At 43.6% G+C, this 24,109-nt stretch overlaps 1 protein-coding gene across 2 annotated transcripts in view; it reads right to left on the reverse strand.

Annotated features, from left to right (window-relative positions):
• The window catches only part of B4GALNT2 (beta-1,4-N-acetyl-galactosaminyltransferase 2 (SID blood group)), a 31,635-nt gene extending 9,196 nt beyond the window's left edge, over window positions 1-22,439 (reverse strand). Inside the window, exons 1-8 of one of the 2 annotated variants that reach the window (XM_083469957.1) lie at window positions 22,300-22,439; window positions 19,393-19,560; window positions 12,235-12,372; window positions 8,733-8,839; window positions 8,528-8,565; window positions 6,812-6,992; window positions 5,573-5,659; window positions 3,185-3,372 (exon numbers count right to left, since the gene is read on the reverse strand). In XM_083469957.1, coding sequence (XP_083326083.1) covers window positions 3,185-3,372; window positions 5,573-5,659; window positions 6,812-6,992; window positions 8,528-8,565; window positions 8,733-8,839; window positions 12,235-12,372; window positions 19,393-19,505 — 852 coding nt within the window. In that variant the 5' untranslated portion in view covers window positions 19,506-19,560; window positions 22,300-22,439. Of the gene's footprint in view, window positions 1-3,184; window positions 3,373-5,572; window positions 5,660-6,811; window positions 6,993-8,527; window positions 8,566-8,732; window positions 8,840-12,234; window positions 12,373-19,392; window positions 19,561-22,023; window positions 22,177-22,299 lie in introns of those variants that run through there. The other variant, XM_083469956.1, reaches the window with a different exon arrangement.
• Between the last annotated feature and the right edge of the window lie 1,670 nt (window positions 22,440-24,109).

A 24,109-nucleotide genomic window follows, 5' to 3' on the forward strand; every position in this document is an offset into this window, starting at 1 on the left:
CACCCAGCTGTGAGTCGTGAAGGCCGCTCCCTGCAAGGCCCTTTCCACCTGGCCTAGCGGGTGGGGCCCAGACTCACCAGCTCTTCTAAAGAGGCACCTACTGAGAATGGAGGGACATCGCTATGCCTGACAACAAACCCTAACTATTGGATTCTTTTGGCCCATCTTTTTGTGCCTGCCAAACAGCCGTGTCATGCTTACGATAACATTTTAAGGTAGAAGGACCCCTGACCATTAGGTCCAGTCGTGGCCGACTCTGGGGTTGCAGCGCTCATCTCGCTTTATTGGCCGAGGGAGCCGGCGTACAGCGTCCGGGTCATGTGGCCAGCATGACTAAGCCACTTCTGGCGAACCAGAGCAGCGCACGGAAATGCCGTTTACCTTCCCGCCAGAGTGGTACCTATTTATCTACTTGCACTTCTTTTATCCTCTTGTTAATTATGCTGTTTTAAATGTGCTTTTTATATTTGACTTCACTTAGCAATGGTGGTTTTTTTTTAAAAAAATGTTTTAAGGTTTTATTTGGTTGACTTTTGTTTATGTTAAATACGTCTTCTGTAGTTGACCTCTCCTTTGTAATGTTTCATTTTGAAATCTTTAAGATAATATTTTAGTTTTCTGTTAATTATGTTGCTTTGACTGTATACTCTATATATTTGACTTTCTTCAGATGGATTTATTGATGTTTTAATATTCTGTTAACCGCTTTGATATTTTTCTTAAAAATATAAAGCGGTATAGAAATGAAATAAATAGTAAATAATAATGATGGGAGTTGCAGTCCAAAAAACCCTTCCAAAGCCGCTTACAATTAACATCCAAATATTTCAATAAATGGTATTTTTTAAAAAAAGCAATATAAAAATGTAAGTTTTCACAATTCTACTCACAGGCCAATAGTTGGTGGCAGATGGCCCGGGAGATAGGTGGGTGGGAAAAGTGTGGACAGTTCAGCTCAAATAAACTCTGGGTCTCTCTCTTCTTTACTCAACACATACACTCTTCTCCTACTCCATCTCACAGGGCAGTTAGTGGCAAATGGCCCTGCCTGGGGAGGGAAGCAGAGAAAGGCATTCTCCCCCAGCCCTGCAAGATCCTCTTTCCGTGTTGCCTCTCTTCTCGTAAATGCTCTCAACTATTTTAGTTGGGACACAGAGGACACCAAAATACAGTGGTACCTTGGTTCTCAAACACCTTGGTACTCAAACAACTTGGAACCCAAACACTGCAAACCCGGAAGTAAGTGTTCCGGTTTGCGAACTTTTTTCAGAAGCCGAACATTCTCCGTTTTGAGTGTTACACTTCCGTTTTGAGTGCCACACTTCCAATTTGAGTGTAACACTGAGGTCTATCTGTTTTTGCTATTTATTTTGCGTTTCTGTAGTGCTTTTTTGTTTCGTTTTTGTGACTGTGTGGAACCCAGTTCAGCTGCTGATTGATTGTGTGACTGCGGTACATTGTTTGTTGCTTTCATTTTATGGATCAATGGTCTTGTTAGATAGTAAAATTCATGTTACATTGCAGTTTTAGGGGTCTTTTTTAAAAGTCTGGAACGGATTAATCCATTTTGCATTACTTTTTATGGGAAAGCGTGCCTTGGTTTTGGAATGCTTTGGTTTTGGAACAGACTTCCGGAACAGATTAAGACCCCACTGTACTGTTCAGAGAATGAGAAGCCCTGGACTCTGGGTGTTTTGGAAGATGACAGAACAAAAGGAGGCATTGAGAAAAAGAGAAGGCAGGAGTCGAGGGCAAGGATGTGGAGAGTTTCACAAGCCCTTAGAGAGACATCAACACCATACACTTTAAAGTGGCATAAGAGTGCTTTAAATGTCATGGCTGTCGTGATTGACCGACCAGTGTAGCTCTGTAAGGGTATTAGGAGTCTCCTGATGTCAGGCTTTGGAGAAACGGCTTCCTCTCCCCCCCCCCCACCTCCTTTGGCCGTGCGTCACCAGAACAAAGCAATCATAGAGTCCCTTATCAGTTTAAGAGCATTTAATGATCACAGCAAAAGAACACAGCAGCCATTCTCTGAGTGAAGGTGCTTCCAATTAAGTTGTCCCCCCCCCCAACAAGTCACCATCACTTCCCCTTCTGGCAACCTGATCTCCCAACCACTGAGCCTTCTGCGTAGCAACTTTATCAGCTCACCTTGCCCGTGGAGAGATAGGCTGGACACTCTCAAACAAAGAGGAGTCGGTTATCTCTCTCTTTCTCTCCCTGTTCTGCTGCTTCTAGCTGTTCCCCTCTCAGCTCTGCCCAGCTGTTGCTTTCCAAACTATGTCCCTCTACAAACCGATTCTCTAGATCTATACTGCTCCACTGTTCCTGAGCAGCTTCAGGATCCTGATCAGGAGCAGGAAGAGGGGGAGGTTCCCACCATTCCTCATCAGTGCTATAATCCTCAGTCTGGTCTCTGACACCTGACAACTCTCAGCACCCTTCACAAACTTCACCTCCTAGGATTCTTCGGCGGAAGCTGTGACTGTAAAAATGATATGATACTGCTTTAAATTTATAGCGCAAACTATCAAATTAAGAGGGAATCGTCTCTCTTAATAGCTAGGAACTAGGCACAAAGTCTGGAAGTTCAGCATACACCTGGGGCAGGGAACCCCAGTGTTATAGTGCTTATTAGAATCACAGAATTGTAGAGCTAGAAGAGACCCCCAAGGGTCATCAAGCCCAACCCCTGCAACGGAGGATTCTTCGCCCAATGCGGGGCTCAAACCCACAACCCTGAAATTATGAGCCTTGTGCTATAGTGCAGGCATAGGCAAACTCGGCCCTCCAGATGTTTTGAGACTACAATTCCCATCATCCCTGACCGCTGGTCCTGTTGGCTAGAGATGATGGGAGTTGTAGTCCCAAAACATCTGGAGGACCGAGTTTGCCTATGCCTGCTCTAGTGACTGAGCTATCTGGCTTGGTTGTTGGGACTGCAGCTCCCATAAGCCCCAGCCAGCATGGCCAATGGTCAGGAATGATGGGAGTTGTAGTCCAGCAACATCTACAGGGCCACCAGGTTCCCCATTCCTAGCATACATCATGGCCCATCGAGCTTCTCCATGTCACCTGCCACATTGCTGTCAGAAAGGCCCAGGATTGGTTCACTTGACCAGGAGCTGGGAAATCCCTCTCAGTAGTGGAAGAAGCCACATCTGCACATGTCGGTAGGTACCTTTCCAAAGGGCATAATGTACTGCTCAACGTTGGCTTGTTGAATCATCTCAGGGTGTTCGCTGTCGTCTGCCACAATGACCTTCATATGTGGATAATACTGCCGTATGCTCTCAAGGAGGACCCTAAGCTTGTGGTAGCGCAAGAAAGTCTTGGTTGTGATGGTCACCATATTGCTGATGTTGTAATCTGAGGGACAAAGAAAGGGAAGGAAGAGTGAGCCAACACACTCAACAACCCATGTGGGTTTGTTTCCCACGACTGTACTCTAGGAGTCTTGTATTCAGCCTCTCATTCAAGTACAGTGGTACCTCGGGTTACATACGCTTCAGGTTACATATGCTTCAGGTTACAGACGCCGCTAACCCAGAAATAGTACCTCAGGTTAAGAACATTGCTTCAGGATGAGAACAGAAATCGTGCTCCAGCGGCGCGGCCGCAGCTAGAGGCCCCATTAGCTAAAGTGGTGCTTCAGGTTAAGAACAGTTTCAGGTTAAGAACGGACCTCCGGAACAAATTAAGTACTTAACCTGAGGTACCATTATAGAAACATTTCCTACCACAACCCAATGTAGGCCTCTTCCTTGAAGGTTCTGTTCCTGAGCCACTGTTTTCACTCTGGGTGCCTGCTTAGGTCACCTTCTGCAGAGTTGAAGTACCTTCTCTTCCCTACCACAGAAGTAGCCCATGTGGTGCCCTCTATCAGCCCAGACCCCCCAAGTGTCCCTATTTTCCAGGGCCAGTCTGGATTTACAGGAAGCCGCCCTGGTTTCTGATTTGATCTGATCCTGGAATGCCCTGCTTTCCCTTTGGACGCCCCTGTTTTCACCACAGAAACGTTGGAGGGCCTGGAGTTATGCAACTCCCAAGCCAAGGAGATGAGTAACTACACAACATTTTGAAGACATTTGAAGGCAGCCCTGTATAGAGAAGTTTTTTAATGTTTTAATATGCTTTTATATATGTTGGGAGCCACTCATAATAATAATTACCCTTATGGAATAGGACATCCCTATTTTCATCGGAGAAACGTTGGAGGGCATGTCAGCCCCAACTAGTGAAGTCAATGGTCAGGGATGATGAGAGCTATAGACCAACATTCGCAAGGCACCACACTGATTACTCCTGCCCCACCATAAAATGTTTGTGTCTGCATTGAGGTGTTCTATTTGATCTTTCTACAAGATGTAATAAATAAAAATAATAACAATAATAAATTATTTATACCCCACCCAGCTGGCTGGGTTTTCCCAGCCACTCTGGGCGGCTCCCAACAGAATATTAAAACATAATAAAACATCAAACATCAAAACTTCCCTAAACAGGGCTGCCTTCAGATGTCTTCTAAAAGTCAGATAGCTATTTCCTTGACATCTGACGGGAGGGCGTTCCACAGGTCAGGTGCCACTACCAAGAAGGCCCTCTGCTTGGTTCCCTGTAAGTGTAACCTCGCTTTTTGCAGAGAGGGAACTGCCAGAAGGCCCTCGGCGCTGGACCTCAGTGTCTGGGCTGAACAATGGGGGTGGAGACGCTCCTTCAGGTATACTGGGCCGACACCATTTAGGGCAGGCACCCCCAACCTTCGCCCCTCCAGATGTTTTGGACTACAATTGCCATCATCCCTGACCACTGGTCCTGTTAGCTAGGGATCATGGGAGTTGTAGGCAAATATATCTGGAGGGCTGCAGGTTGGGGATGCCTGATTTAGGGCTTTAAAGGTCAGCACCAACACTTTGAATTATTTTATTTTAGTTTAGTTTAGTTTATTTATACCCCGCCCTCCCTGGCCAAGACCGGGCTCAGGGCGGCTAACATCAAGTATAAAAACAATTGATTAAAATACAACATAAAAACAGGATTAAAGTACAACTTAAAATGCAGCCTCATTTCAGTGGAAACCCACTGTGCTCAGAATTGTGCTCGGAAACGTACTGGGAGCCAATATAGGTCTTTCAGGACCGGTGTTATATGGTCTTGGTGGCCACGCCCAGTCACCAGTCTAGCTGCAGCATATCTTTATGCTGCACATCTATTTTGTTTTTCTGCCAGAACCCCAAGATCCATCTACAAAGGACATATATTTAGCATTAAGGAATTCTGAGCCCAGGAATTTGTTTTGAGTACCAGAACTTGAGCTCACAGTCCTTCCATAGAGAAATCCATTACAGGCTGCAACCACCCCTGCCTCCCGTCATTTCAGCGGTATGATTTGAGGCGGTAGGTGGAAGCATTATGTTGTTGTTGCTGTTCTTCAGGATTAGAAACCTTTGTTGTTTGGCTTAAAGTCATCCAGAGACCTACCTACCTTCTACCCACCTCTGGTTAAGAGAGACAATAAAGGTGTTACGTCATCATGGTTTTGCTATTTGAATGGGCATCAGAAGCTCACCTGGCCCTGGGTCAAACAGCTTAGGAAGGCCCGGCTGCCGGATGGTCACAGGAAACCTCACCTGATGAGTCCCCATGGTAAATGTCACTGGAAAGCAATGGATAGGTCGGTCAGCAGTTGTCCGTTTCTTGGCTTCCATAGTTCAGATGGCACTTGGGACCATAAACACACACACACCCCACTTATAGGAATATGCAAGCCATACTCCAAAAGTGGTGGAATCCACCCTTCTGTTTTAAGTGTCTCTTAGCAGGCAATGCCCATGTCTTTTAAAAGATCAGTCCGGATAGCTCAGTTGGCTAAAGCATGGTGCTGATAATGCCAAGGTTGCAGGTTCGATCCTCGTAGGGGAGAGCTGCATATTCCTGCATTGCAGGAAGTTAGACTAGATGATCAGGGTCCCTTCCAACTTTACAGTTCTATAATTCTGTGATTCTAAGGTACAAAACCAGCATGTGAGTGGTGAATGCGGGAGAAGGCTGCCTTCTGGAAAAAAAAAAACACTGGCTGTTTATTTTGACCCTTGATGATGGGGTAAGTGAGCAGTTATATTGGGGAGTAAAGGTAAAGGGACCCCTGAACATTAGGTCCAGTCGTGGCCGACTCTGGGGTTGCGGTGCTCATCTCGCTTTACTGGCCGAGGGAGCCGGCGTACAGCTTCCGGGTCATGTGGCAGGCATGACTAAGCCGCTTCTGGCAAACCAGAGCAGCGCACGGAAACGCCATTTACCTTCCTGCTGGAGTGGTGCCTATTTATCTACTTGCACTTTGAGGTGCTTTCGAACTGATAGGTTGGTAGGAGCAGGGACTGAGCAACGGGAGTTCACCCCGTCGTGGGGATTCAAACCGCCAACCTTCTGATCGGCTTGTCCTGCAATGCAGGAACCTATCATTTTCTCTGCTTTGAGTGCTATTTAGAGGGTGCCTATTTTAATCAACCATCTCAAATGTCAGTTCTGACTGGGCAGCAATATTCTTCCACAAAACTTTTCCAATCCCCCGCCCCCAGGTCTTCAAAACGAGGAGGACAAGCCATTTTCAACATCGCAAAGCATTTTATCAAGAAATAAAGCAAGATCTGAAAAGATAATAATTCGCTGCCTCCTTGTGGCATTCGTTCAAAAGGGAGAATGGCCGGAAAGCTGCTCAAAAGCGTCTTGCAATAATTATAACACGGATTTCAGGCTGGTGAAGTCAAAGGGCAATCAATGCTTGTCCCGCAACAGCAATCCAACTCACCCAGATCCACAACATCGAGTAGATACTCTGTATTTGTGTACGTGATGTGTTCCAGGATGTAATTCAATAGCTTCACATGGGGAGTAGAGATGGTCAGCTTCTTTTCCCCTCGCCCACCTACCACGTCTTGGGATACATCAGCCAGGGTGTTGAGAGCACCAAATGAAGCTTGTAGGATCACCTGGAGATTTTGGGTCCCAAAAAAAGTCTTAGGAGCAAATAAAACCCCTCCATTTTCATCTAAATCAGGTGATACAGAAACGGACATCAGCAGGAAATGGGGGGGTAAACAGAAGGTCAGAAATCAGGGGATGTCCAATTCTGGGTACCACAATTTAAGAAGGATGCTGACAAGCTGGAATGTGCACAGAGGAGGGCGATTGGGAAGATCAAGGGTCCGGAAACCAAGCCTTATGAGGAACAGTTGAAGGAGCTGGGTAGGTTTAGCCTGGAAAAGAGGAGACTGGGAGGAGATACGATAGCCATCTTCTAAGATCTTAAGGGCTGACACATGGAGGATGGAGCAAGGCCTGTTCTGGAAGGCAGGACACCCATGGCTTCAAGTTACAAGGAAGGAGGCTCAGACACAACTTCAGAAGACATTTCTGACAGCAAGCTGTTCGACAGTGGGACAGACTCCCTTGGGAAGCTGTGACTCTAATTCCTTGGAGGTTTGTAAGCAGAGTTTGGATCCTCATGAGAAGAGAAGACTCCCTGGAAAAGACCCTGATGTTGGGAAAGATGGAGGGCACAAGGAGAAGGGGATGCCAGAGGACGAGATGGTTGGACAGTGTTCTCGAAGCTACCAGCATGAGTTTGACCAAACTGCGGGAGGCAGTGGAAGACAGGAATGCCTGGTGTGCTCTGATCCATGGTGTCCTGAAGAGTCAGACACAACTAAACAACTAAACAACAACAACATGTCATGGATGATCTAGTTGAGATTCCTGACTTGCAGAACATGGATTATTATTTTGATTGGAATGTAACTGGATTAAATTAGACTTTAGAAGCAGAATTAAAATAATTTACCAAACCTGTAATTCTAGCATGCGAGGGGGGGAGGAGGCACCAAAATTATACAATTGGAAAGTTGATTACTTGATGTTTGATATTTGATTTGGTATTGTGATTTGATATGGATATAATGAGGCTTATTTTGGATGCTTGTAATTGAATACTAATATTTTTTTTAAAAAAAGATTCCTTAATTGGGGAGGGGGGGGTTTGGACTAGATGACGCTTGGAATCCCTTTCAACTCCATGATTCTATGAGAGCTCTGTGAGTAAGCTTTGTGAGCTGGGTGTTTACCAGCAGTGGTGCATTTCCATGTGGAGGCATTTTTATTTTGTGTCACCTATTTTGTACTAAGAAAGCCCCATTTCTAAAATGTGAAAAGGAGCTACTGGTACTTGAGAAATATGCCTTAAAAAAAAGCAGTGGAATAAATAATGTTTTCTTCCTCTGGCAACAAAATGTTTTAGATGGGTCATGGATGCCTGCTTCTTTCAGGGAAACAACATTCAAGACCCAACCAGCTTTCAGAGCTTGGAATCTGGACTGCTAGTTTTGTATGTCCCATGCTTGTCACCAGATACAATCTCAACCATGCTATCCATTCCATTGTTATGCATTGACTCTTTCAGCTGCGTTGTTTGATAATTCAGAAAGTGGGAGCATACAATGAAACATAATTAATGAGAACACAAAGTTACCTGGAGGTTTTCTGTACTTGCTCCATGGAAACCAAGCCCTTTAAAGAACAAAAGCAAGCACAGGTCTGCCATTAATACTCTTCCAATTTTCCGTTCCCCACACCCCACCAAGTCCAGCAAAGCTTGATTTATGGAGTTGGCTGCAATAACCTTTATTAACTGTTTAATGTTGCCAAATGTCATTCAGCTACGTCTGTTAACATACCTGGAATTACCATGGTGTGCAAAGGCATCACCTCAGCTCCTTGAATCGGATAGCTTAAAGGGGTGTTTGGCTGAGCAATAAGGACATCTTTTGTCTCGAAGGGATACCTAGGTCAAAGCAAAGAGACAGGACTTGAGTCTTCAGAAGCCATGTTGCGAGTGTGGGAATCACAGGCAAGGAAACTGTTTAAAAAGTAAAATAAAAAATAGCCCACCTGCCCAAAATACACACTTTGAGCAGAGCAACTGGCACCGTTTTCTCTGGGATAATTAACTTGCAGGCTTGAACAACATCACAATACTGTACAGCGACTAGGTCCAACTATAGATCATAACAAAGGCTGCGTAGAAACTGACAACTTAAAACACAGCCAGACCATTCTTTTTCTCAAGTAGGATTGAAGGCGATTTGTGGGAAAATGCGACAGAACACAGTATTTCACAAGGCAAGGCAGGTTACATATTTATTGTGCTTAGCGACATGCATGCACCACTTTCCAAATCAGAGGTGGGAGTGCGTGAGATACAGAATATATGCAAATGTGTAAACAGCTACAAAGAGTTATCCCCCCCCCCCCCCAGAATTCTCCTCAGGCGTAGTGGTTTGACAAAAAATCCCTCTGGGAATTGTAGCTCTGTGAGGGGAACAGGGGTCTCCTGACTACTCTCAGCAGCCTTAATGAACTAGAGCTCTCAGAATTGGGGGGTGGGGGGAGGGAGAGCCATAACTGTTAATGTGGCATAATCGGCAAGGGGCTTTGAGGTGCTTTCGAACTGCTAGGTTGGCAGGAGCAGGGACCGAGCAACGGGAGCTCACCCCGTCGTGGGGATTCGAACCGCCGACCTTCTGATTGGCAAGTCCTAGGCTCTGTGGTTTAACCCACAGCACCATCCATGTCCCTCTGTTTTTCCTATTTTCATCCAAAAAATGGAGTTATGCAACCCTCGAGTCAATGAGATAAGTAACTAGACAACCTTTAGAAGACATCTGAACGGAGCCCTGCATAGGGTATGTTCAAATTTGTTTAATGTCTTATTGTGTTTTTATATATGTTGGAAGCTGCCCAGAGCGGCTGGAGCAACCCAGTCAGATGGGTGGGGAATAATAATAGTAAAATAGTAATAGTAAAAGGACGTCCCTGTTTTCATTGCAGGGTATGATTAGTGCTTGAAATATATATTGTGAATGTGGCCCATGTTCCAGCTAATACAACATGCTGTTCTCACAACGTCTCTCTGGGAATCCTATAACCAGCACAAGAGCACCCACAGTCCCTCATGACTAACACACCTTTGCCTCAGGAGTTGTCAGCCACATTTTCCACAAGAGAGACTCAATACTTCAGGCCTGGAAGGATAAACCTTCGCCACCTATTACACAATGGACTGAAGAACTAAATGCTCTTGCTACATGTGAACATATTATTATGGGTTTGTGTGTGCCTTGACTCACCCAACGGCTAAATTCATCACTCTAATCGTGCTGGATCTAGTGGGCGTTAACCAATGCTTGGAGTATTAAGACGGGCTGCCAGGTGCTGAATTTAACAGTGTCAAAACACAGGCCAGGTTTCCTGCCCCCTACCAGGAAATTGCTTGGGAGAAAATGGGCCATTAGAAGGGAACAAAGACAGGCAACTGAGCCATGAGCTAAGATGGCAAAGGGGTGTGGCCTCTCCTCCCTGAACTCTGTGTTATTTAGCAGAGACAAATATGAGTAGCAGTCGTAGTAGAGGTTTAAGGTTACAGTTTCTCTGTAATGTGAAATGGTGCATTTTGGTAAACGCAGCAAGCTGAAGAGGGGGGGCCAGCGGTTGGAATTCAAGGCTGCAGGAATGGGAGAAATGTAACCCTCCTGGGGTGTAACGCTGTAAGCTCCTACATTATAGGCTCAGGTTGTATATGTGTGTAAATAAACCATATCTCCTAAAGACACCCCGGTCTCCGCTGTGCCTCATTTCCAAAGGAAACATGAACCCTGAGTGAGCGCCCAGACCCTTGGAATGCCGCTCTGCTGTGGGGATTGGTGTTTATAGAAAGCATTGTTACAAGTCACCTCAATTTCATTTGGCCACCTACAAGGACATTTGGATGGCGTATATCAGTTTGTATGTGTAATGTAAGATGGACGTAGAGATGCTAATTGTATTTGTTATTGCAAACCAGTGGGTTTTTCCTCTCCCTTTTTCCACCATCTCCTGCTTTCTCTTTCTGTTTGTTTTTTAGTCGTTTAGTCATGTCCGACTCTTCGTGAGCCCATGGACCAGAGCACGCCAGGCACTTCTGTCTTCCACTGCCTCCCGCAGTTTGGTCAAACTCATGCTAGCAGCTTCGAGAACACTGTCCAACCATCTCGTCCTCTGTCGTCCCCTTCTCCTTGTGCCCTCCATCTTTCCCAACATCAGGGTCTTTTCCAGGGAGTCTTCAGGGAGGTGTTTCCTGCTTGGCAGGGGGTTGGACTCGATGGCCCTTGTGGTCTCTTCCAACTCTATGATTCTATGATTCTATGATTCTATGATTCTCTTCTCATGAGATGGCCAAAGTACTGGAGCCTCAGCTTCATGATTTGTCCTTCCAGTGAGCACTCAGGGCTGATTTCCTTCAGAATGGAGAGGTTTGATCTTCTTGCAATCCATGGGACTCTCAAGAGTCTCCTCCAGCACCATAATTCAAAGGCATCAATTCTTCGGCGATCAGCCTTCTTTATGGTCCAGCTCTCACTTCCATACATCACTACTGGGAAAACCATAGCTTTTACTATACTCTTTTATATATCTCTTTCTTTATAAATTTGCAAAAAAAAGTTCATTAATTTAAAAAAATGAAAAGGGGTGCGTAAATAAGGAGAACTAAGCCAAATCTTCTCCATTATCTCAGTTCCCTCAAGCATGTCTCAACGTTGGTTGGGGATGATGGAAGTTTGCATCCAAAAGCATGAGAAATTAACTTTCAGTACTACTAACTTTTAGAACTGAATGTCATCAGATGCTATGATAGCCGCTGGATTTTGATTTGGGTACACACATTTGTAAAGGAGCATTCATTTCAAGGAAGAGTGCAAATGAATTACGTTGATTTCAAGAGGCTTTTAACTGTGGTCCAGGTTTTATTTTGAGATGCTGTTGCTGCTGGGGAAAGTGGCATTTATATGGGAGACCAAGTTAACTATAACTTCAAGGAACTGAAGCTTTTGGGAAAGTACTGCATGGTCCTCTAATAATCTGATGTAGAGACAACAACATTTTTTTTGCCTAATCCAGATATGGGGAACCTGTAACACTCCAGATGTGATTGCCTCCATCCCAGAACATCAACCATGCCAGCTGGGGCTGATGGGAGCTAGAGTACAATAACATATTTCAGCAGGGAGGCGGGTGAACACAGGTTCCCCATCCCTGGTCAAATCCATGAAGATAACCCTTATGACCCACCACAACCCTTCCAGTTACGTTGTAAAGTTCTTGAAAATGCAGTTCTGGTTCACGTGGGTAAGTTAACATTACCTTCGCTGATAATCCACAAATTCCTTCTCGCGCCTTTCTGTGACAGCAGCAAGCTTATCCTTATCAATATAGTTCCCCAACTGATAGACTGTCAGCTTTTTGGCTCCGACACACTCGCAGCGGTTTTTTGGTCCTAGCCTGTTTTGGACAGGGAGGAGAGGGGCAAGCAGGAGAGAAAGGAGAGAAAAAAAATAAAAGTTAAGGGCCATTAATATAAAATAAAGTTACCTTTTGTGAGTAGCTGCACAACATCTTACATTGTAAGGAGACCCAACCATGCTTGAAATCGTATAAAAGGAATTGTCCACAAAGTATAAAACTTAAAGAGAATTTAAGAAAAATGTTCTTATATTAAATACATATTTGTATATTGCGTGGACAGGCGGAGTCCTCCCAACCCCAGGCGACCCCCAAGTGGAATAATGACTCAAGACAACGTGCTATGGGATTAAAATTGGCCACAACTTTATTAAATTCCAGATGTAGGGAGACCTTGGCTCAGGCACTGGGCGTTTATCCTTCCCAGTCCCCAGCCAGGGATCTGGGAGACATCAGGGTTATCCAGAATGTGTGGGGATTGGGCTGGCTCTGGAGAACGTATATTCAAGCAGAGAGCCCCCCCCCCCCCCCCGTTTCGCCACCATTGGAAGGGAGAGCAATGACAACCTCTCGGAGTATGGCCAATGCCTCCCCTCAAGACCCTTTTAACGGGGAACCCTGGGATCACCGCTGCAAGGGGGGGCGTGGGTCACCGCTTCACGCCCCCCCCCCCATTTAGGAAGATAGACTAAAGGATTCCGTCCAAGGCCTGAAACCGCCAAAGTTGTGATGTTTTGCTACGGGAAAGGCAATACCTGCCAATGCAGGAAAATTCCTTTCCGGCCCTTCAACAGCGACCCTGACGTAGTGGAGAAGAGGTTAACCTGCAAAAGAAGACTTAACTGAGGGAGGGCAGGGTGGGAGAAGCTCTGGAGCCAACTAATGCTTCGGAGGTAGGATTCACCTTCTGTTGTGTGGGCAGGGTGGTCCCTCCCCTTACCTGGCTGATTCCCTGGCAACGCCTCCCTAGGCGGGATTGGGCGATTGGCTGAGGTAGGCGGAGACCTCCAAGTATCCAGCCTGGGGAGGATGAAGCCAGCCCAAACTACCAGGAGCCACACTGGGATCCGGGGGGCTGTGGGCGACCACGCAAAAGGCGCCCCCCATTTGATGTGGGGAGCGGTCATTCCAGAAATGCTACAGGAACACAGTTTGCAACAAAAAGAGAACACACATTTATTGGCAGGGAACACTGAAACTATTGGCCGTTAATAGTTTCTCCACTGGCAACTCTCTGTGTAAAAAGATAGATGGAGAATATTCTTTTATGATTATCTTGGGGAAGTCCACCAAAATCCCACCAAAATTTGTTGCACATGGCTATCACATTTGTTCAGAAAATTAGGCCAAGTGGCAGGATCACTGTAGTTCAAATGACAAGTTCTTTTATAAAAAAATATACACACAGGGGCATAAAAATATGTTGAAGCAGTTTGCGTGCCAGGGCGCAGTCCTACCCACCTCTGGGAGCCAAACCACGGATCAAGGAAATCACATGACAATATATTTGGGATTAAAATGGCCACAACTTTATTAAAAATTTCAGATGTAGGAAACCTTGGCTTAGGCATTGGGTGTGTATTCCTCTCAGCCCCTCGCTGTGTTCTCCATTGGGGGTCTGAGGCAAGACAGGGTCAATTGGGAACATGGGGACACTGCAAAATGTGCGCTTACACAGCTAGCCCCCCTTCCACGTTGCTGAGGGGAGTTCTATGGCCCAGTGCTATGCGTTTGTGGTCAGAGACTCCCCTCAAGACCCCTTTAATGGGGAACTCCGATATTGCCTCTGCAAAAGGAGAAAGTCACCACACCACCCCTTCGATTGCTGGACTAAAGGTTTCCGCCCAAGGCCTAAAACTGCCAAAGTTGTGACAATTGCTACGGGCAAGGCAAAACCTGCAGAGCAGGGAAAATTCCTTCCCCGTTCTGAAAAAACAGCAACCATCGACCGAATGTAGCAACACCCATGTACCCGGAAAGGAAAAAGGTTAGCTTGTAAGAAAGGGTATAATTAGAGGGAGGGCCTAGTGGGTGATGATGCTCCAGGGTTGACTGCGCCTCTGGAGTCGGTTCCGGCCCCCTTTTAAATCTTTGGAGTGGACTATTGAGAAGCCTGCTCAATCACAGACTGCTCCTCTGCCCCTCCCCACCAGCCACTGCGGATTGGTCAATTTGAAATTGGGTTTTGGCGGAAACCCAGAAGGGACCGTGATGGCCAAGGGGGGCGTAGCAATGGCCAGCAGAGCGGCAGGGCTTCGGGAGGACGGTGGGGCCATGCGCTGGGCCACAAACCTTGCCCACCATCTGGTGAGCATTGCAGCAATAAAAACACAAAACCGTGCAATAAAAACCATTAAAAGGTGAAAACAGGCTTCAAGTAGCCATTGCAGAAGGTGCAGTCTTTATTGCCTGGAGGAACAGAAGTTTTCAGCAGGCAATTAAAACTTGACACAGAAAGTTCTTCCTGAATTTTTTGGCAGAGTATTGCACAGGATTGGGCTGAATACACTAAAGAAGGGGTCAGCAACCTTTTTCAGCAGGGGGCCGGTCCACAATCCCTCAGACCATGTGGTGGGCCAGACTATATTTTTTTTGGGGGGGGGGGAATGAATGAATTCCTATGCCCCACAAATAACCCAGAGATGCATTTTAAATAAAAGCACACATTCTACTCATGTAAAAACATGCTGAATCCTGGACCCTCCATGGGCCGGATTGAGAAGGCGATTGGGCCGCACCCGGCCCCTGGGCCTTAGGTTGCCTACCCCTGCACTAAAGGCTCATTTTCTTGCTGTTGTCAAAAGAGCCTCACCGATGACATTTCTGCCAGTGATCTCTGTGATCAAGCTGGGATATAAGAGCTCAGGCAACCTCTGACACACCCTGGCATTATAGCATTTTCAGATGCGTTGAGTTTCAATCCTTGATCCTGAAGAACTTAATTTGGTTTGTATTCTAGGGCCAAGTTATGTTCTGAAAACTGTTCAACTTCTGAAGCAGTATGCAAAACTGTCATTTCAGTTTCAGTCTTAGTTTGATTTTTGGAACTACTTTTGCTTAATTGTCGCTGGAGACACTTAAAAAAAAAGCACTGCCTTGATCAGATTTTGCCTTTTCCTTTCCAACCCTTTTGTTTCTGATACTAGGCACCAGACATCCCCGTCCCCATTCCCCATCTGGTATGATGTATTTAATTGTAATAAACTGAATGAAGTACAAATAAATAAAGCAAACTCAGAATAGAACTGAAAACTCTGGTTTCCAAACCAGCTTTGAGTGTATACAAAAATACACGGACAATATTTACGAATGCCCAATCACAACAAGAACAGCACAGGAGTCGCTATTCCTTGAATGAATGTGTAATCAGATTTTGGCATAAATTCTAGATTTGTTCCAAATCTATTAAATATTTAGGTATGTTAATACCAAGAGATATAACACAGTCACAGGTAATATAAATTAATAAAAGAGGTTTCTTCAGATATTGATAGGTGGGAATCACTGAACTTTACCCTTTGGGCAAGGGTGAGTGCATGAGTATTATTCCCAGATTTATTTATATTCTGAAATGACTTCCAGTTTTTATATCTGGATCATATTTCTAAAAGATAAAGTGCCTGTTTAGGAAATGTCTTTGGGGCTCAACAACACCAAGAATATCCCTGCAGAGAATGCAGTTACAAATTCAAGAATTTGGAACTACACCACTATACCAAGTATTAAATATTGGAAACCCATTGCTGGTCTTAATTTTTTGACATGGACAACACTAGAATATACCTTTAGTTGGTTGGACAATACTAGGATCAAAATATTTGAAATCCCAGGCGACTCTGGAAACAACAAACTCAGGAGGATATGGAATATACTGTCTATATGACAACACTCGCAACTTATGAACAGACTTATGCTTACAGACGTAGGCTTTGGATAAATATGACAACATTTGGAATGAATTTATACAGAGTGTAGTAGACTATCATTATCTACATAAGTACTAGGATAATAACATCGTATATAAGAATGTATGGGTGTACGTTACATTGAATTTTTGTACATTTTGTACATTTGCGTTTTGTTCCTTTCCACACATTTTTGTTCTTTTTTCTTTCCTTATTTTTCTCCCTCTGCCCCCCACCCCCGGTATCACTTTATATCTTCATAATTGACATTATTTCAATAAAATATTAATACCAAAACAAGAGCATAGGAGTCACTTAGAAGATCCAAATGCTTCTATGATAGCCGATATAAAAATCCTAACGTGCCAGGGAGCAACCAGCAAAGTGAGCTTATCAGATGCATATTCATCACCCAGAAACGATTGCCTCACAAGGAAGTCAATGACAATTTTATGACACTGCTGCGATTTTGGGGGCAGGGCTGTGTTTGGTCTGCATGATGCCAAAGTCCCTTCCAATTCCTGGGGTCCCGGATATTGCAATGGTTAAAATCGAACAGAGAATTCCATTGCTGAACTAGTCAAGCAAGTTTCTTTGGAAGCTTGTGAAGTGTCCCTCCTTCACCTGACTGGAAGTTAGAAGGGCAAAAGCCAGCGGCCGCGTGAGCCGAGAGCAAGCTAGGAGTTGGGAGGCAGAAGCTGAGAGTCAGAGCTGTGTTTTGACTTAATAAAGTTTGAAAATAATAAAGCAAACAAGCTGACAGTCACCAAGGAGGAAGAGGAAGGACTGCAGTGCTTGTGATGGGCTGAAAACTTGCTTTAAAGGAATAAGTTGTTAACTGCGCTGTAGAAGTGTAACAGCTTATTCCTTTGAAGCAAGTCTGAAGCAAGTAGTAGTAGTAGTAATAATAACAAATTATTATTTTTATCCCGCCCATTTGGCTGGGTTTCCCCAGCCACTCTGGGGGGCTCCCAACAGAATATTAAAACATGATAAAACTTCAAACATTAAAAACCTCCCTAAACAGGGCTGCCTTCAGATGTCTTCTAAAGTCAGATAGTTGCTTATTGCCTTGACATCTGATGGGAGGGCGTTCCACAGGGTGGGCGCTACTACCGGGAAGGCCCTCTGCCTGGTTTCCTGCAACCTCACTTCTCGCAGTGAGGGAACCGCCAGAAGGCCCTTGGCGCTGGATCTCAGTGTCCAGGCTGAACGATGGGGGTGGAGACGCTCCTTCAGGTATACTATATAGTGGACCCTCTGGTTACAAATTTAATTCGTTTTGGGGGTCCGTGTGTATTATGTATTGAAGTTCTCACCCTGGCCACCAGGGGTATTGTGTATATAGTTTTCACTCAGGTCCACGTAAGTTAATTTAGGTGGGAAACCCTGGGGTGGTGTTGTTACAATGTTGACAGCCGGCTGCCTATAAAAGCAGGCCGGCTGAGCTGTTTGCTGTTCAGTTCAGTTCCAGCTTACTTATAAAGAACTACTTGGAGAAATCTCTGTGTCGTCTGCTATGTCAACCCACAACTTAAACCCACCCCGAATAATCTCTCACCAGAAGTGCCGCTTCTGCGCATGTGCGAGAGAAAAACCCAGAAAAATACACTTCTGGGTTTGCCACTTTCGCAACTCGAAAATTACATATACAGAGCAGTACGTAACACGAGGGTCCACTGTATTAAACAAACAAGCTGAAGAAGTATCTGAAGAAGTGTGCATGCACACGAAAGCTCATACCAAGAACTAACTTAGTTGGTCTTTAAGGTGCTACTGGAAGGAATTTTTTTATTTAAACAAGCTGACTGTCACTGTATACCAAAAGGAAGGCCTGAATGAAGCACTTGTGATGGGCTGAAAACTTGCTTCAAAGGAATAAGTTGTTAACTGTACTGTAGAAGTGTAACAGCTTATTGCTTTGAAGCAAGTTGGAAGCAAGTGGTCCTCCTTTCCAGTAAATCAGTGTTTCTCAAGCTTTCTGATGTGATGGAGCAGCAAACCCCACCTCCCTCCAACTGCAGGGTCTGGTACCCTTAAGCATCCCATCTAACCTGGGTTGTGGTAAAATAACCAGGGACCAGCAGCTGATGTCCCTGCCCACAGACCACCATTCTGAGTAGCAACTGCAGCACCAGAAACAGTTTGGTCCTGCTGGCCACACAACCCGCAAAGCTGTCTGTGGACAAACGCCGGCTCCCTTGGCCTGAAAGCGAGATGAGCGCTGCAACCCCATAGTCACCTTTGACTGGACTTAACCATCCAGGGGTCCTTTACCTTTTTAACCTAGTAAATATAACAGTTTCATCCACGGTTGGTGCCTATGATATAGAACTCAGAGGGTTGCAGTACTGACCTTTGAGGGGTACAGTTTTATACCAATTAGTTTTTGTTATATTTCATACGTTTCTGTTATTTTACTTCATATTTTGAAGAATATCATAATTTTAAAAGTAATCCACAATTAGAATTCTTTTTATGTATGCAGTTTTTGTCATATTTTATAAATTTTTGATGAAATTCTCCCAAATATAAAAAGTAAAATATAATTTTTGAAGTGATTAATAATTAGAATCGTCTTTTTCTGCATATATGAAATAGACCGTAGAGTTGATTGTTGGTTATGCAATATATACGTAAAAAGTGAAAATGCACCTAATTTTAAATCTTAGTCACATCTTAATCTTATTTTTTAAAATGTATTCATTTTTCTAGTGAGCTGTGGCCGAGAGAAACCATCACAATTCATAAGATTATTCAAAATTATCTCTGTGCTAAAACATTTCCTTTTGCATTTGAGAAATATAATGAAAGATTGTTGCATTACTTATTCTTGCAATTCAAAATAAATTTAGCAGTTTTAAGTTTTGTGCTTTTCTCTTTATTTTTTCTTTTCTTTTTTTAACAAGACACCTGTTTTGAAAACTGAAGTTAGCAGGGGGGGGGGACTGAGCAGGGGTCACAAGTAGTTAGCCTTGACTAGGGTGGAGAATAGCATAGCATCAACATTGGCTTAATCACGCAGTGAAAAGCAACATTTAAACTGAAAGATTTGGGATTCTGAAGTGAGGGAGAGTTGGATTTCCCTGGTCTCATGCCTTAAAAAAGAAAGAAAAAAACTTTAAAAATAAGAAATTGCGTTTGCAGAGCTTACCAAATTCCATCAAACAAGAACATGGACTTGTATTTTTCTTCTGGCAAAAGCTTCAAGGACAATGGAGTTTCATCCCACCCCAGTTTGATATCAGTTAGCCGCCCTTTCATCATGGAGACATAGAATACAACACATAAACTGAAGATTATCACACAGATGCACTTGAGTCTGTAAGAAAGCAGAGGACAGGATCAGTTTCCAAGCCAGCCCAGTGTTTACTGTTCAGCTAAATGTTCTTATAAGGTACCAATATTGTTTGTTGTCACAGTGCATACAATGTAATAAATCTGGCTCCTGAGAATTCACTCCCTTAAATTCAGTGAATTACCTTTTTGCAGATTAAAAGGTAAGCAGTCACAGCTGGGAAGTTGTCACTGCAAATAAGAAAATGCAGCTTGCAACATACTGTATTTTTCACTCCATAAGATGCACTTTTTTCTTCCTAAAAAGTAAGGGGAAATGTCTGTGCATCTTATGGAGTGAATGCATGGTTCCTGGAGATGAATTGCCCAGGGGCAAAAAGCAGATCATGCTTTTTTTTTTTTAAAAAGAGGGAAATGGGTGTTGAAACAAAGCCGAGGATTGTTTGCTGATCAGGGAGAGAGATAAGGGACCCTAGAGATAAAGGAGGCTGTCTGGGAGGGGGCCACAATGGTGTAAAAACCTGGTGACAAAGCACAGATCCACATGCATCCTCAGAATTTTTGCATTGGGTCACCCCAAACTCACCGTCAAATCACATGTCTGTGGCCACAGCATGAACCACAAAAATCATACATCCACTGTTTCGTTCAGAATACTTTTTTTCCTTGTTTTCCTTCTCTAAAAACTAAGTGCGTCTTATGGAGGGGAAAATATGGTACTTATCCTTTGTATGTTCTTATAAGCCAGTATGCGAATAATCATACCAATTCCAAAACCTTTTTTGGGGGGAGGGCGAGTCTTACATTTCAGAATACAACTCTTGGCATTTCAGAATATTTGCAATCTTCACATTTGGAATTTTACTTATGGTTCATCCATACCATCCCACTTATTATGGGTTGTGAGCCCTTGTGCCTGCATTAATTCTTCCTTGTTCATAGGGCTTTCTTAAAGTTCTGCTATCCTACAATTTCTCCTTTCGAAAACTGAAAATTCCCCATGCTTTGAAAATACAAATAGGAGTATTACATTGATTCCATGTCCCTGGGTGCCTCTTAGTTATTGTGCACAACCCCATATTAAATTAGCAGGAGAAGTTGGCATTTGATTTCCCACCTCCAGCTCCAAAATGTCTTGGGGTGACATTCATAAAAGCAGGAAAAGGGATCATTTTAAATTTTACAAGCGGTTACAATAACATTTTCTTTTTCTAACACCCAGAAAATGGTAACTTGCATGTGGCAAAAACTGCATTTCGGATCCTATTTACGTGTGTAATTTCTGATCGTTATGTGTGTGCATTATACAAGCGGCACATACCTCTCCCACCACATGCAACCAAAGTCAAAGATATTTGCCATTCACCTTTGTTTAACATGCAGAGGGAAACAAAGATAACACTCAAAAGAAACTTCTATGCATATCAGAAAATGATTTTGTATCACCGAGTTTGATAAAACCTCCTGCACGGGAAAACCAACAGTTTTAAAGTTAAACACATAAAACAAGCGCCTGAAATTCTCTGCAATTCCAAATCCCAGCTGAAGTCTCAAATGCCAAGAAAATGGGACGGTGTGCAGAAAAGTCTCCAGGCAAATGGGCATCATTATTCTTCGCAGGACTTTGTGTTTTCAGCCAACCTTCAATTTGCAAGAGTTGCAGCTCTTAAGAAATAGCCCCACCCCAGCAACCCCCTCCTCATTCGGCTATCCAACACAAATGACAACCCAAAAGCCACACGGTAGGCTAACAATATGAGTACAACACTTTTACATCACTACTGAATTGTATCTTAATTTACAATCAGATAGCGTACAATATATACATGGTGACACCAACTAATGTTAAAGGAAAATGGGGCTTAATTTCCATTAGCAACGGCCTGATTCGTAATAGCTTGATTTGCAATAGCTTGTGTCATGTATGCATAAGGAAGTGTCACGCAGGTAAAAGAAAGGTTAACCAAATTATGGTCCGAGAAGAGAACAAAGGAGAGAATAAGGAATTCAGCTATATAAGGTAATGAAGGTGAAGCTGCCTGTTGATTGAAGGAGGGACGTGTGTAGCTAAAATATAAAATTGCTTGCCAAGTGCTATGTAGGTGGGCCGGTCTTTGGGAATTATCCTGCCGGCTGCCTATGCGCAGAATACAATAAACTCTTTTCTCTGAGGAAGTCCGTTCCCTGGTGATCTTTGTCTCCTCTGTGTTCAGCTCAGGCTCAAGGATCCAGAAGTAAGGCATCAACGTGAGTTAAGAAAATGTCCCAAAGTAAGGGATTTTTTTGGCTAGTATCACATCACAAAGAAGCACTCGAGCTTGACACAACATGCCTTCCAAGTTACCGGTAAGTGTAAAAGTCGCATTTCCTCATAGGTAAAAATCCACTTGTATTGGAAAGAAACTGGAGCCCTTCATGTTATTCCCTCTTCTTCTATTTTTGCATAAAGAACCCCAAGCACCACATAAGTATTTCAAAAGCCACTCACCTCCATAACTTCTGGAGGAACTGAAAACAACCCGCTTCCATTCTGAGAAAACTCCCCACTGGAGAAGAGCCAAGCATAGACCTCTCAACTCCACTAAGACAGGTCAGTCAGAACAATATATTTGCATCTCCTACTGAAGAATAACATGCTCCACCTCCAGCCCCAGAGGTGCAGCCTCCAAGCACCTGTGAGCCTCCAACCCCACCCAGCCACAGGTGTGGCAAATAACATTATTAAGATAATGCACATTGCAAGCTAATCTCACAGAGGTTTTACCTTTTGTTGTGACCCAATGCCTTGAACACCTCTGGGTCACTGTAAGAACATTGTAAGAGCCTGCTGGATCGGGCCAATCCCCCTTCTAGCCTTGCATCCTGTTCTCACACTGGCCGACCTGATGCCTGCAAGAAACCCCCTACAGGACCTCCCTTTCTACTTGCACTAGCTAGAAATGTATTTTTAGGGTGTTTCCAGGTGGGATTGAATCACATATTGGCAAATTCAGGTTGTGCAATGAAGATTCAGCAGTTATTAAGTATAGCAGGAGATGGGATACCACAGGAAAAAAATATTCTTTTATGCAACTGCAGCAGCCAGGTTACTCCTTGCAAAGAACTGGAAAGGAAATTATATACCCACAAAAGAGGATTGGCTGTATAAATTAACAGAATTTATAGAATTGGCAAAATTAACTGCGGCAATAAGATCAGAAATTAAGGTCACAATGGTTATGGTTGGAAATGTACATGAGTAAACACTGCTCTAAAAACATGCTGATATGTTTAGACTAAGCTCGTAAAGTTGTATTGATAACATAATAGTATACTAAAAGAAATAATGTAGTGATACATGATTTGCAATGTAAATAAGAACTTGAATGATGAGTACTGGTGGAGGGAAGTCACAAAGGTGTATTATCATCCACTATTTTATGTACTTCTTTCTTACCTTAACTTTTCTCTTTCATTTTTCTTCTTATCCTTTCGTCGTTGTTGTTATTTTTTGTTGTTATTATGTTATTAAAAAAAGAAAAGAAGAAGATTCAGCAGATGCCATCCATTTTTACCTTTAAACACCTGCTGAAAACTTTTCTATGCTGCCAAGCTTATGCGGGCAATTAAGAAAATGCCTTAATAGTTAGTCAATGGTCATTGATTTTAAACTTTGATATGGCTTTTTTCCCTATATGAGCATTGCTGTTGTAAGCCACTTTGATTTTTTAATAATATACCATTAGCTAAATATTTTTATACCTAAATGAAGTAGATCTCATGCAGCGAATGTGTTTCCCTTTTAGGAAAACAAAATGGTGTTTTTGTGATAAGGGCAACACACTGGGAAGTTGCAACATTGTATGATCGCTGTGCAAACAAATGAGAATGAGGGTGCAATAAATAGCTGACCTCATCTAACATCCCTACAAATTTTGTTGCAAACAAGTAAGGACAAATGCTCAATAAATGGGTTATCTGGTTAAAGCAACCTTGGATTAGGAAATAAGAGAACACTGAAGAAGTGGATAATGAAGTTAAATAAAGTGTTGGGTAAATTGCAGAAAGATCTGTGGGATGTGATAGACAGATAGCAGGCAACTACAACAGTCCTAGAGTGGACATGCAAAGGGATGTTTGGTCCAGCCAGTTGGAACTTCCTGTTTCCTCCTGGGCTGGGACAAACTTCCTTTAGCATGTGACTAGAGGTGGGCGTGACCTTACCTGCCCAAATAACAAAAAGGCAAGACAGGCAGCACACTCTCCCTTCTCCATCTTGCTTTCGTCATGTGAGCTGCAGTGACTGCTAGTCTGCAGTTACTGGGACTAACCCTCATATGGGGTAGTTCCACATGTATATGCTCTGTAACTAAGTCTGCCTTCAGAGATCCATCTGTGAACTGAATGTGTGAGTAAACTTCTTTTATATACTTTACATAAGATTGTGTCTTGTCTATTCTTTTTAAGAGGGATATAAGGGAATTACCAGGAATCTAATATTAAGAGGCTTAAGTAAGAATGCAACCAGCTATCCACTGTGTGTTTAAAAGGGGAATGTAAAACTCTGCTAAGTAAAGGAACTTGCAAACACAGGT

This window comes from Podarcis liolepis (assembly GCF_965112155.1).
Source record: "Podarcis liolepis genome assembly, chromosome: 13".
In the NCBI taxonomy this organism is placed as follows: domain Eukaryota; kingdom Metazoa; phylum Chordata; class Lepidosauria; order Squamata; family Lacertidae; genus Podarcis; species Podarcis liolepis.